The 15,271-nt window shown below is 45.1% G+C and overlaps 1 protein-coding gene across 5 annotated transcripts in view; it reads left to right on the forward strand.

The window, feature by feature from the left end:
- Positions 1 to 15,271, forward strand: part of VEPH1 (ventricular zone expressed PH domain containing 1) — a 176,138-nt gene that overhangs the window by 136,362 nt on the left and 24,505 nt on the right. For all 5 annotated transcript variants that reach the window (XM_032962312.2, XM_032962309.2, XM_032962313.2 and 2 more), the window contains 2 exons: positions 6,454 to 6,666; positions 10,717 to 11,240. In XM_032962312.2, the coding sequence (XP_032818203.2) occupies positions 6,454 to 6,666; positions 10,717 to 11,240 (737 nt within the window). The remainder of the gene's footprint in view (positions 1 to 6,453; positions 6,667 to 10,716; positions 11,241 to 15,271) is intronic.

A 15,271-nucleotide genomic window follows, 5' to 3' on the forward strand; every position in this document is an offset into this window, starting at 1 on the left:
TGTTGGAGATTTAATGATGCGTCAGTCGATTCCATAAATATCGGTTCTTCAGCTCATGAACCATGCAACGAATTGTGCAAGTGCGACAAAAAATGTTCGACCCACGTGCACCGTCCGCGACGGGGTCTTAACGCACGACAAATATCAATCCTCGCATTTGCTCGCAACCCCCCGAGTCTCGACAATTCATCGAATCGCCGTCGAAGCCAACCGTTTACACCCCGCGCGCTTCATCCCGCACAGCCCGTCGTGAGTTCTTAGAGCGCGCGCGCTCTCGGCTCCGCGGCACCTGGCGCCGCTCGCAACGCGCTCCCCCCGCTGCAGGTGGTTCTCATCCCCTTGCACGGCCCAGGGACCCGCGTGATGAATGTCTCCTGGCTGCGCCTCGAGCGGCTTGGCGGCGCTCCACATCGCATCCTGCGGTGGAGGGGGGGGGCTACAGGGGGGGTACGGAGGGAGGGGGGGGGGGGAGGAGGCTCGCATCCTACAGGCAGGGAGCTTCCGCAAACGGGCCGCGGGTGGGCTGCGCGTGAATGCCTGCACGGTGAAAGTTGGCGCCAAACCCCGCGTGGGTTTTGGCGAAGCCGGTGACAGCAGAGCTGCCGAGCCGCCGCCGCCGCCGCCGCCAGTTCCACTCGAGTGTGACGCTGACGGCGGCGGTGCTGAAGGGTGCCGAATCCACCTTGATCCGTGAGTCCAGTGGTGTAGGACAAAGCCAAGCGGGCCCTTGCCCTTGCATGCGTTAAACGATACCCTTTGTGTACGTGCTGAATGAACCGAACGTGGTAAACCAAATACTCGCTTTCATTTAAACTCTGCCAGTGATAGTTGCCTGAATAGGACCAGGTCGAGGTCAAGAGGTCATGGCAGCCATTGCCGTTGATGCTACCGTATCTCGCTTTAGAATGCCACAGTTGTTTTCGCAAGGGCCACACCTGACCTCTGACATCCACGGGATTCAATCCCATAAGCGATGGATGAAATGGATGATATTTTCTTCCACCGCGGTATTCATTGGAACTATACTTAAATAAGCTTCCGTTACTTAAGAAGAGTGCAGATAACGCAATAACTAGTTCTGTGGTGTGACAGTTGAAAAATTGCCCAAAAAATACATTTCGACTCCTAACTGATACTTGATGACACATGTTATAATTACAGTCCACTTCATGCAATAATTTACAAGTGCTGTGAAGTTGCCTTGTACAAATTACATAAACAGCATGTTGTTAATACATGTGGTTAAATTAAGTTACGGGATAGAAATAAAGGTCAGAATATTTACAGAGTCACATGTAATAATGATAATGCCCTTGCCTTTACCGAGGACAGCCTCACTGAGTCTCATGCCTTTTTTTTCAGGAGGGTCCTTGTCATTGGTAGATTTGACCAGTTCCACTAATAAATGTTTGTCTTCTGGGAGGAGTTCGGAAAACCCCAAAAAAGACCTCCTGCACATAGACGGGAGCTGGTAACACTCAAAAGTGCCACGGAAAGATGAAATAATGAATAGCTAAACCTCATTCCCCAAGCCTATGTAATCTGGTTTACGCAGGCAGTCTCAAATCCAAGCACCATCTAGTCTCAGCTTAGCTTCCAAAATCTGATGAGATCACATTCAGGCTGATTTAGTCATAGGTAGGTGCCAAAAAATACAACATAATTCAAGGATGCACCATCATGTTTCAAGGCCATGCAAAATTTGCAGTCAAAGACATGTATACATAATACACGTGTGTTGCGTACACATTGAAATTGACTATAGTTGTACAAATATACAGCCTAAGCGTGCACAGGAAGTCTCCTAGTAAGGAACAGACATGCGCAAGTGTGAGAAGCATTGGGGAAGACTAAACAGTGTCTGTTCTAAAAGATATACAACTTCATGTACACTGATCAATTTAAATAAAATGTAGGATCACTGTAGAGATTTGCAGCCAAGTATATTTCACCTCATATTATTTCTGGAAGAGAGATTCTACTCATTGCTATATCTGTAATAAAGTACACAGTTCAATGTAGGATGTTCAGACATCACTCAGACACAGGAAAATAAAAAGTCACAAAACTTGTCATTTTTGTCTTGTTTATATTTAATATTTTCAGTTTCCTTTCCACCAGAATTTAGTCCAACAGCAATGTTTGACTCATCTATTTTTATAAATTTTGTTTATAATGTTACTTTCTGTGCAGCCCTATGAAAGTTACACAGATTTCTCACGGTTATAGCAGCTGCACTCGGCTCAGTGCCAGTCCTATATTAAGAAAGGAATGATTGATTTATTCCACAACAATATCAAGATTTAATACGTGGCCCAATGAAACATGTATTCCGATTAGGATAAAATTCTATAAAGTTATATTGTGATTGTTATGATGTACAATATTTGGTCTTGACTTATTTTTTTGTTTGTTTCTCTGAACGAAACTTTAACAATACAGTACATGATATTAAAACACATATTTTATATTGAAATTTTATTTAAATAAAATATTTTAACTCATGCAAAAAAAATATTTCCCAGAGTCTCAAGGCTCTTTTCACAAGGGTCCTGCATTCGGATGTTTAGTTTAATTTATTACATTGATGATCCAGCTGGCGACGATTGGGCAAAACTTAGTTCACTAATTTTCACCCAGGCAACTAGAGAGCAGCAACAGTTCTATTTTCCCAAACATCTTAGATTTACACGGCGTATCCGAAATACATGGGGATGGATGAGATAGAGACGGGGGATGTCAGCATTGTTAGCATCCTGTAGACCACATTACTCTGCAGTCGACAGCCAGGTTGCTGAAGTATTTTTTTATTTAGCTTTTCCCCAAACTTTATTCCATTGATACCATTATGTCATGGCACAGCGTTTCCATTTTCACCCGTGTCAACACGTGTTCAAAAATGGCCCACAGAAGCAGACTTCAGAGAGCTTCTGCTGAAACCCTTTGAATCGATCTTACGTTTCATATACATGCACTATCCTACACTCACTTATAGAGAGATGTGTTTGGTGTATGGTTGTCTCACTGGTATTTAAATATCACAGCTGGAATGTAACCAAGTTGAGTGGAAGACGTAATTTAACGACAGTTTTTTTTTTTCCAACAGCGACCATTAACTTAATACACCTAAGAACCCAGTTGAATTAAGGGTGTCTGCCCAGATTTGAACCCAATATCTGAAAGGTGCTGGTTCACTGCTCTGACCCCTGAGCCACCCAGCCACCCAACGTAAATGTTAAAGTGATATATGCATGTAAAGTATTTACTTAGTGCTGGGGACGTTTTAATGGGTGACCAGATGACTCGGTGTCAAGAAACCATTTTAAAGAGGGCTCAGAGAAATTGAAACAGCCTTTGTTCAAGTATGTCCTCCACCACCATCGCAAATAGTGTCGGTGTGAAACACCGCAATGTTCGTACACATTTGCCTTGTGCAAGTGAAATACTCAATACCGCTCGTCATAATAGCATCGTAATTATTTTGTTAACAAAAAAATGTTTTTGTATTAATGACGGCAGTCCTACTCAAAGCTACGTTCTTGTACAGATTTGTTATGCTTGGGTTTGTCCCAATCAGGTTTAATGAACACCATTACATTAAACGCTACCGAACTTATGCACACGTGCAACCCATTTGCGACGCATGTGGCTTCAATGGCTTTGTAGTTGGCTCGCTGTCATTTTCCAAAGTGGACATCCTTTAAGAGATTATTGTAAGCACGTGCCATTCCATGCAGTGACCGACTGTAACATCCGCACAGGAATGCCTGCGTGTTTACGTGTCTGCAGGAGGCTTGTGAGATTTGTTTGCAGCGGTAAACTATAATGTGGTTCAAATTGAAGAGAAAGCAAATACTCTAAAATGAAAGCGAATTTTCGTTTTTTCGCGAGCTAAACTGCCTCCCTCCCCCACAAAAAAGAGTGTAATTAAGAAAGAAGTAACAACGTTTTGGGCAAAACATATTTCACTTCTCTTCATCATTACACTCTGCATCACCTAGTTTGTATCTTACTCATACTTTAACCACTGTAAACAATTTAACTGATGTTGATTTATTTTTGGCATTTGCAATTTTTTGCAACTCTTGCACTTTTTGCTGTCGCTGTTTTTTTTTCAATCGCTTTTGTAACCAAACTCTCCCCTGAAAATACGATTTGAAGTGTCAATAGGCTCTTACCCAGTTATATATATAAAATGTTGGAAATCATTCTATGGTATGCACACTCACTGTGTGAAGACCGGTATTAACAATACACCAATTGGCTCCATTTGTTATGGCCAATAGATGAAATAAAACATTGTCTCCCCTAAACGTGACTCAAAAGTCTCACCACTGCGCATACTGTGACGAAGCCTCTCAACGGGCCTTGGTGTAAGACTAAGCTGTAGTAAATTCAAACAGTTTACAACAGCGTGGAAATGTTACCACTTGCAAAGAACATCCTTTTGGAAGCCAGCACAACAGGTAACTAAAGCAGATATTGCTTCTGTGCATCATCTTTCCAGCAACTGGACTGATCAGATAAAGTACAGGTAGTCCCCGATTTACGATGGAGATTCGTTACGACGACCCCATCGTAAGTCGAACATATCGTAAGTCGAAGATGGCCTAGCCTAACCCAGGAGTCTTAAAGAATGGTGATAATTTAGCAAAACAGAGCAATTTACAGTACCGTACTGTATAAAATATATACTGTATGTATTTATGAATTACAATACTGTATTGCACAGTACAATTTAAAGTAAAAAACAAGGTAAATTCTTAGCCTACCTATATGAACTGCAATTTCATAGAAAGTTTTTTCAAGAAACAATCCTATCTGCTATATATATAAAAAAAACGTTTAACATGCATTGAACGTATGTATTGTATTGTGGTAACCCTAAAATGAAATCGCTAAAGCTTCGTATCATACACATGGATTGAACGTATCGTAACGTATCATATTCTACTATTCTACTGTACTCACCAAGATTATGTCCGTCGTCTGCATACTTGAACGATGTTAAGTTGTTGATGGCTACATTAACTTAGTTGTCGGAAGAGGAGGATGGCGATGATAAGTTCAGTATCGTACCTCGTACGCTGCTGCGTTTGCCTGCCGCGCGAAATTAAAAATATCTTACAATTTTCTCATATCGCTATCGCCATCGTAAGATCGAAATACCGTAAGTCGGGGACTACCTGTATTGTACATCTTGACGATAACATTTGCCTCTGTTTTATGTTCGAGGGGGAATACGATATTTGGGTTCACAGTGGACATGCCCTCCACCACCACTCGACCACCAGGGTTCAGCCTACAGCCTTGCCATGCATGGACATGGCACGGACGCAGGAGGACACCGGGGACACGGAGATACAGAGACACTGGGGCACGAGGGAGGACATGGGTAGATGGAGTCATGCATGAGCTCTTACTGGAACAACTTAGCAAGGAAAAGTTCACTGGATGGCCAATGAGGCCCGAAGGGGCATCCGTGAGAGCCGAGGCTACGTGGACAGGAGTAGAGTGCGGCACATATGAGGGGCGCCACGGTGGCTAGATGTTAAATATCTCGCCTGGTATGCAGGAGGTCGTCGATTCGATCCCCGACTCTACCAGTGGCCGCTCGGAATCTTCTCCTGGTCCTACCGATTTTTCCCCTCCACATTTAGAATCAACGTGCGTTTAAAGTATTTGGTCGCAATATATTTTAACTCAGCTTTCGTTATCATTTGTGGCCAGGCCGCTTCTGAAATAAGAACTATATGTCTCAGTGGGCCTTACCTGGTGAAATAAAAAACAAAATAGTTTAGTTTGTTAGTTGTATAATGTGGAGGAGGATCGTTCTCTGAGAAAATTGGACGGAGGACTGAGAGCACGAAGCACTGCACATGACACTGTAGCCTGGCTCAGCCGAGTAGGCATAGGTGGGCATGACTCGCTGTATGTGTGTGCATTTGAAGCAATTGGAGGGACCCCGGGGTCCCATCACTGCCCCGGGGTGGGAAAAACCGCGTAGCGACACGAGTCTTGTCTTACCGACAACAAAACTAGTGGTCAATCGATTGGCCTCGTCGAGAGCTACTCAGGGCACTAAGTTTAGTAAAAAGTTGAAAAATTACATAAACACGTTAAATTCACCGCGTGGGGGGGCGGCGGGGCTCGCCTTGGCAGAGAAGCTGAGGATCGACGGCTGACCGGAGGGCCGTCGTCGCCGCGCGCGACTGCGGCGGACGCCCCCCCGGGGCTCGCGTTTGGCCGGTGGGGTGGCGCCCGTCGTGTTGATCGGTGTCCTTGCGGGGTCACGTAGTGGGCGGACTGAACAAATAATAATTATTGACCTGATTTTTGCGGGACCCCGGGGTCCCGCCAAATGATTCATTTGTGCGCACGTGCATTCGCTTGTCCCGCTCGTCTGTTTGCAAGCAGTCTATGTTTCTCGTCGCTGCGCCCTTCTGCAAGCAGGCCCTCCGTGTTCCCGGGCAGCGAGCGTCCGTTACGCGTCGGCCAGCCATCCGCAGCTGGGGAGGGTTCGGCCCTGCCCAGGGATCACGTCGAGGGGAACCCATCGGCTCAGGAGAGGAGCGAGGGGGGCGGCGGGAGCCCCCAGGCACAGACTCGGAGATACAGCTGCGGGGAGGCACGCAGGGAGGAGCGCCGCGATCTTCGGTTTAATAGGTGCTCACCTCTGCGCGCGTTGCTCCGATCATCCGTCTGTTCGTCAGTCCATCTTCCTGTCATTCCGTCAGTCCGTTCGCCCATCCGTCTGTCCATCCATCCATCCATGTCTCTTGCTGTCACTCCAATAGTCTCTTCTGTCACGGCATCCGTTTTCTGTCAATTCATCAAAATGTCCATTTGTCTAACTTATTGGCTGTTCGGTCTGTCTATAAATAAGTCCATCTCTCACTGCATTTGTCCATCTGTGTTACTGTACGTATGTATGTACGTCTGTCTCCCTGTCTGTCTACCCACAGTGTCTGTCTCTCACTCCTGTCATTGTGGGCTCCAAGGCCTTTGTTGAGGTGTTGCAAATCAAATGTAATCTTTGTCTTTGGCAAGGAAATCCTCGATCTTGTTTACTGCACGTTCGGTGCACATGCAGTTAGCAGCTGAGGGCCGTGCAGCAAATCCACAAACTCACACTGACAAGCGTGGTGCTGTATGGTCAAATATCCCCCATGAGGCTACCATTCAGCAGTGGCTTGACGCAGAGCTACGCATGTATACGTATACATACACATCCCGTTCATATGCTTACTTGTGACAGTTCCCTGTCAAGCTGGTTTTAAAAAAAATAGTGTAGAGGGCTTTTTGGCAGAATCACTTTCGAACTGTGACTTTACCACATTTATATTTTCCCCTTAAATTTATAATAAGTGAAAGCATAGGCCCTTAAAGAAATAACCTTAGAGCCTGATTAGCGTACTGGAAAGTGTTGACAGTGGCAAAACATACATTTAATCACAATAGAGTGAGTAGCAAGGCTCGGAGCGAAGCAATCATTGCACTTTCATTAAACGCAGCGCACATTAAACAATACATGATTACCCAACTATGACCACCATTATGTATAATTAGTGACTAACGATAGGCAAATCTGTGCACCCCAATTGAGAAAATTAGTGAGCAGGAAAAGCCCACAATTGCTATGAAACGACCGTGACACAAAGTGCAACATGCACACTCACAATAATAACAAGGCCGTTAAGGCTATTGATATCGGGCCAAATTTGTCACATTTACACGCGGTTGTGCTGCGTGCTTGTGACGTGCTCCGAATGAGGCCGGTAAACAGCGACGTCACCAAACCAAGGCAGCCAGAGACACATCATCATGGCAAGTGGTGGCGCAAGCTGTCCACTTGAGCGGCCGTCACGCCATCAATGCTGCACGCGTGCGTGCGTGCGTGCTTGCAGCATTCATGGCTCGCTTCTAAAAAGGCTCATGATCACCTCCCTCTTTCACTCTCGTACCGTTGTTCCAAAGCCATCGTCGATGTGCCTGTTTAACACGTAGGCTTTCGCGACCAACATGATTCACGTAAATTATAATATCATTTTGGATTAGATCGCGCATATATATAAATGTGTCAAATCACCCGATGAAGCTGGTTGTAATCACCAGCGAGAAACATCGTTCTCGAATTGTAAAATGTTATGGGCTTACTCTCCAACACGCCTGTGCTCTGAAGTAGTAACCTGGCACGTATTTGTTTACGTGACAAACCTTACAAATTGGCTGTGTCGGGTGGTGGTGGGTTAGAGACACATTTATTTTCACCCTATCTAACCCGAAAAGCCATCGTTGATGTGTCTGTTAAGTCCGAAGCGGAGTTCTTGGCCATCAAGATCACAAACATGCAGCCACAATTATAGATTGTCCCATACGAAGTAAAGTATTGCGACAGCTCTTAGGTGTGTTTGCTGGGATGTTTCGGATGTTGTTCTGCACGATCTGGGACTTGAGTGAAAAGTCGGACATTCGTGCCGAGCAACACACAACCCAACATAACATGAAACGGCTTGATAGGACATCAGCGAATAATAGTACAAGTTAGGATAGATAAATAAAAATGCTGTTTGTTTTCCCCAACTATAATTCATGGGCATTGTGTAATTGTGTAATACGGTATATGTGCAACGTGATTGGCGAGACAGTTTCGCATTTGCCACTAGGCTAGGCTGTGTGGAATTCATGTGTGCGGGGAATTATCAAGCTGGGAGTGTTCTGTATCAGGTAAAGGGGCAATAACATTCCCGTTATACTACTGCTTTTTAAGGAGATGCCAAATTGGTGTGCCAGTGTCTTCCTCGTACATTCCCTAAATGTAAAAAAAGAAATACCCATAATAAGACTATAACATAAAACCTTTCTAGGTTCAAGGTTAATTATGTGCTCATGCCACTGCTGCCAGAATGGCCTCCACCAAAGGGTGAGGCCCTCTCGAGGGTGTTTTTGGCCTACTTTGCCAAACTGAGCAGATTAAAACAAACCTATCGCAGTAATATGATGCATGTTGTGTGCAGTAATGCACGTGTTATAGCTTTTCAAACGGCTTTGAGATTAACATGTTAAAATGACATCAAGGGACATTTATTTTTGGAAGTGTACAGTAGTATCATCAACACACACTCATCAATATTTGATCGCGTGAACGTCGAAATGCTAATGATTGAAACGCTAAATTTCGATTTAAAGCTTTCGTGACTGCAATGATTCATCTTCTTTGGTTCTTTCGGTAAAGTCACGTAGAATGATAATAAAATAATAAATTGCTAAAATAAAATAACACAATAATATTCTCACGACGTTTCGGCCACAACACAAGCGGCCTTCATCAGGTGAAGGGGGCGAGACTGTCTGGTAGGACAGCGCTGGAGTGAAAGAGCCACGTTCAGATCACGGCCTTTAAGCTGTGTTATTTTATTTTATCAATTTATTATTTTATTATCATTCTACGTGACTTTACCGAAAGAACCAAAGAAGATTGAAACGCTGTAAGGCTGCGAATGACACGGGAAGGGTTTTCAGTATCTCATCCTCAATGCCGTGGTGCTGCTCAACATTTATTTACGTGGCTTACGGGTGCTGAATCACTGCTTCTCACTGGGTTTCCAAAATTCTAACGGCTGCACCTATCCAACCCACCTATCTCATAAGCAAATCGTTCTGAAGACGACTGCGCCACCCGGGCGAATTCCAACCCACGACGTTTGTGCCGTTTGAACTTGTGTCAAAGGCCTCACGGGACCCCCCGCTTCAGCTTAACGTCTAAACGGCCCACTTCAATAACGGGCCGAGCGCTTCATGGAATGACGCTGGTAAAATAAACGAAACGCAACAATGCCCCGTAGAGATTACAGGTACCACCATTGCCCGTTGCTTTGCCGCGAGGGGGCAATTCATGTGGTTTGGCTTACAATCAGATTTAGTACGGGCGCTGTGTCTCAACCCCCTTCTTCTGAGCGCCTTAATGAGCTGCGTAGGAGAGGGGGTATTAAGAACATAAATTGCATGTTATTCTGCCTTTCCAAAGTCAGGAAATGATTGCACGAGGGAGTGTTTTTTTTCCCCCTCACACAATGGGCCTCAGTGTTTCTGTGCCGAAACTCCCCCCCCCAGCCTTTTGTGAATTTGGGAAAAAAAAATTTTGGAAATCTCACGAAATTTGTTCTTGATATACAGTGTTCCATGGCACGGGCTCGCAAAACCGCAGTTGACGTAAAATAAAAAATATGGCAACGTATTGCGGCGTTCTGGACGTTGCTTCTTCATGGGACTTGCATGATGTAGGCCAAAAAAAATGTGACTGTGTTAATTATTATCACTACATTGGCACACATTTCGATGAGTATTTTAAAATAAAAAAACAGATTCGCCGAATCTTCTATTGAGGGCTCTTAATGATTCCTCATTTGTGGCTTTTTTAAGCTTTCATTTTCTTAATTCCAGTTAATTTCATATTATAGTTTTGTGCGTTCATAAATTGTAAAGATCCTAATGACAACTTGCGAAAAGCGTTTTAATAAATAGATTTTAATGACTTTTAAGACATTTTTCATTCATGAAAGTCAGTGTGTGATTTACACTTTCATACTTATGTACACTTTAAGTACGCTAATGTGCCGTTACCAGTCACTCGTACGCCGGATTTGCCAGACACATGTCCCTTAAAAAATATATTTTTTAAACATGGGTCTCACTGCACCGTGTGTCATTTGCCAGATCTAAAAGCCTGGGGCTCTACGCCCTGCGCTCCAAAACCATTAACTCGGACGACGAGAGGAACGCAGAGGACGATGCAGAGAGTGGACCTCAAGCTGAAGCTCATGCTGATCAATCTGCGGAAAAGGTAGACGCCAGTGGACCCTCGGAGCAGCCAGCGGAAAGGAGAGAGCCAGCGCCGGGTGCCTCCGTGGATGAGCAGGCGGATGTCGTCACTGCTCCGCCAGCGAACCAGAAGGCCGATGGCAGCCCGGCATTGGCGGAAGAGAAGGACACAAAGCATGTGGATGAATCGCACGAGGGAAGCAATGGGTCTCTTCCTCACCACGCTGCACGAGGGGATGAGGAGGAGGTGGTAAATGCGACCGATGGAAGGGACGCGATGGTGGAGGTTGAGACCGTCGTTGAGATCGAGCCGCAGGATGGTCTCTATCGATACATGAAGGACAACCTGAAGCACATACGAGCCTATTGTGCTGATGTCACCAAGAAGATCCCAGTTCCTGAGCGCTGTGTTGTTGAAGGTAAGCTTTTGTCTATTTTTTGTCACGTGGGAACTTTTGCAATCTCCTCCTGCGTCGTCACTGCTGTTATTTTCATTGTAACCGCTGTCACAGCCATCTTCATCATTGGTACAGGAAGCATCACCATCAATGTCCACATCATTATAGTATTTAAAATAGTAACAATTATTTTATTTACGTATTAAATCATCACTAAGTCCCAAGGTTCTTTGTCAAGAGGGTGCCAGATTTTAACTCAACGTTCATTATCATGGGACCTATTCGAATTATCAGAGTTTATTTGTTTGCATGTTCACCACAAGTACGTGTGGTTAATGCAGACTTCATTCTTTGCAAAAGGTTTCTGTTTGGTTTTATTGCCAGAAAGGGTAAAACCAATTCTTATTTTTCAACGTTTAACCTTTGTTCATCAGTACAATAACCATTGTCAAACACGTGGGGGATAATCTGCATCGTAAATGTAAAAAATTCAATTCATATTATTTCTCAGCTTTATAAAAGAAACTGTAAAAGTTACTGGATGAAAAAAAAGGCCGTACACTCGCGGTGAAACGTGCGATCATTGCGTTTCTTTTGCCGTGCCCTCGACTCGCACGCGGCGTTACACTCAACGTTACCGTGCCCTCACGATTGCAGGTGACGTTAAGCAGCTGCAATTACTCGCAAAGCAGTTAGTGCCAAATTAATACCAACAGTGGCGTGCGCCTGCTGTGCCTAACTTCGCATTGCCCTTTAAGCCGTTACGTGAGATGCATTGCATCATTGGTGGGGGGGGGGGGGGGGGTGGGCTGTGTTTGTAGCTATGTAGTGACTGACTCAGAGACACTAAGAGTAGGAGGCACTCTGTTTATTAACACGGCCTAACAGTTAACGCTTTAGTAACTACGGCTCCCAGTCAGGACAGCTGGTAGACTGCCTGACTGGCAACGCCGAGACTGTGAAGACTCCAGCAGCAGCACGACGGGGATCCCACTCCAAACGACAGCCACGAGGTCCCCTCCCGGGGCCCCTCTTATACTGTCAGGAGGCGTGGCCTGGCTCCGCCCCTGGCCACGCCTCCTTCTGGAACCTACCAGCGGGTTCTCGATGTGCCCCTTCCCTAACCTTTCTCCTAGATCCCTCTCTGGTCTATCACGTGGCCTGCCGTCAGTCAGGGCTGCTGTAAGCTGCAGATCCCCTTCCCTGCCAGCAGCCAGCGCTATGCTGCTACGTGACTATGTCACTACAGATGTGCTGAACTGTTTAGTCACAGGGAAGGTCGGGGTAGGATTGTGATGTCGTCCATTCAAAGGAGAGAATGGCGACAGCTGTGACAAGGGCCCGCGCCTAAGTGGCACTCGCAGCAGAATAAATCGGGCAGTGAGTTCACAAGCGAGGCGACTGAAACACAGCCACCATTGAGCATAGTCTTATCCGGCAGCGCCAGGGGTTGAAATAAAACAGCTCAAGGAAACCCTCCCCCCCCCAATTTTAACTACAACGGTGGGCACAGTCAAGCTACAGACCTGTGAGCTTTGCAAATCGGGCAATGTTCCCTCATGTTGTAGTGCACGTAATTCTTGGCTGTGGACGATGCGTTACGACAACATTGAGGGAAGGAATAACATTGAGCCATTATCGTAGCACGCAAAACCAGTGATATATTTGACATAACACGGAGCAATATTCCCCGAGGGTATTACTGTTGGTGGTGCTTCTATAATTTGCTTACCACCAGCTAAAAATATATATAATTATTGGAAGAGCCATGTCATGTTTTACAGAAGAGCATGTTGAATGTTTCGGTCATGTTTTGCCGTGGTTAGGCTCTGCCTTACGAAACAACTGAGGCATATGGCCCTTTGCCTAATGAACATTTTTTTGCCAACGTACCATCCATTTATAAAGATGTAATAATAAAACGCCGTTCACTTATATTTAGCCTCCTACAGGTTTTTACTGGCTTGACAGACAAGCACAGTCTGTGCCAAGCACGGGTACCCTGACCTGTTGGTCTTGCTGCACAATCGTAGTCATTATGTGCACAGAAAAAAAACCGTTTCCATTGCTGGGAAATGATCAACATTTCCATGCTGGTGAGGGGGGGGGGAGTAAAAAGGATTTTTTTTGCAAACATAACTGCGGAAACACAAACTTCCCATGGAACTTCACGCCAAAATAAACTGCCCGCGGAGCGTGACACGTGACGCATTTACCTTTGCTACGATAATTGAAACATTGATATAAGGAACAGGTTCGTCTGGAAACTCGTTTTGGTAGTATTCCTCGTTTGAGTGAAATGGTGGGAGGCAGAACATGTATCTTTGGCAAAACTAAACTCATCAAATTGCAGTGCACTTCTTGACTCGTTGATTTACAGATAGCGTGGTAATTCTACACACGAGGAGAGGCAGGTTATGCCTTTTAATGTTATGAAAACAAAAAAATGTATAGTTTAAATGGTGTAAATATTTGCATTAAAATCTGGGCACTTTGCAAACTTTCATTTGGGCCCCACGTATGCTTATAAATCATGTCATCTGCATCTCCTTAAAATGCTCTGAACAACTTTTACTCTATGACATTTTGATTAAGTGATTTCTCGTTTCTGATATCATTTGCGATGCTTGGTCAGCTTTTCTCAATTATTAACCTTACAAAGCACATGCGCTTTTCCTTGTTTTAATTATTCGCCTCGCCTACTGTGGTGCTATCTGATCTCGCCGTTGCATATGTTTGGCTCTTATTAAATATCAATTAATCTGAACGTTATTAATCACATGCTTCTCAGATTATCCGATGCCTATGCTGACCGACCGGGTGGGCCCGTGTGGTTTAGACCTCGTGGCTCACACTCGGAAAAGCGGCGCGTTTTTAATGTTCGTCGTGGGTCGACTCAGCCCTTCGTCCCTCCAGGGTCGTAGTGCTTCACCTGGGTTGCACGCACCCCTCGGGGTTGCGAGATGCCCTTTCTGGGTGTGCGAGACACGCCAGATTTTATTTATTAGGTAAATAATCGAAAACACACATTCAGCACGGGCATGTAATTCCAACTGCTTTGTTTCATGAAACCCTAGGTATTCATATTCTTAGCTCTTTCGGTAAAGTCACGTTGAAGGGAAACAATAAAATAATAAAATATATATAAAACAATATTTAAACCCTAGGTAGTTATTAACATTATACATTTTTTTAAAGATTGAGAGCCAAAAGGGTGCAAGGCTGCAGGTAAGGGTAAGAACCACTGCTCTAGGGCCTGTAAATGAGTACTACTTTTGTGGGAAGTCAACATTGTTTGTTCTATGGCATAATTTGATCTTCCCCTCGATAAGAATGTCTAATTTCCACCGATGGCCCTGGAGTGCAAATATAAAATGAACACCATCCCATACTAATTTCAGCAGGAACCACTTTTCACTGTTAACGTAATATCCTATGTGGCACAGGGTGTCAGGCAGGGGTCTGAGATAAGCCCCCGCCCCCTTCCTTCCCATTGATATTCACATCAGGGTGTAATTCATTACATCCCTTGCCAATATGGGCGGTCAGGACTCGGCACGGCATGTGTGCAAACTGTGTAATGCCGAGGCTTCCACCCGCCTTGCAAACATGCACATCCTTCAAGTTTTGCAGCCTCTGATCTGGCTGTCAACAGTTGCGGGGAGCCATTGGGGATAAACGCAAGCCTCTGTACATTGTAGACTAAGGGACCTAGTGTCACGCTTCTTGTGTACAGGTTTTTGGTTGGGGAGTGTTGAGGCAAACATGGAACATACCTGGAAGAAGCCTTGGCATCCACCGCTGTGTGCATGCAGACACCCGAGTCCACTGGCGTGCTATCTTTGATACCATTTTCAATGTGCAGTCACCGAACTGGCAAGCGATGCCCTGATGGTGGGATGAACAAATACAGGACTTCAACCCCAGAATGCAGCAGGTTCTCTGGACTAAGTCACTAAAACGACAAGCTTCGTGAGGCAGTGCTGCTTTTCGTCTCCTCTCGCATGTAACAACCAAATGTGTCAATCCACTCTGCTCGATGAGGGAGTCCC

Source organism: Petromyzon marinus, chromosome 28 (genome assembly GCF_048934315.1).
Source record: "Petromyzon marinus isolate PM22_M1 ecotype Great Lakes invasive population chromosome 28, UKy_Petmar_22M1.pri1.0, whole genome shotgun sequence".
Lineage (NCBI taxonomy): Eukaryota > Metazoa > Chordata > Hyperoartia > Petromyzontiformes > Petromyzontidae > Petromyzon > Petromyzon marinus.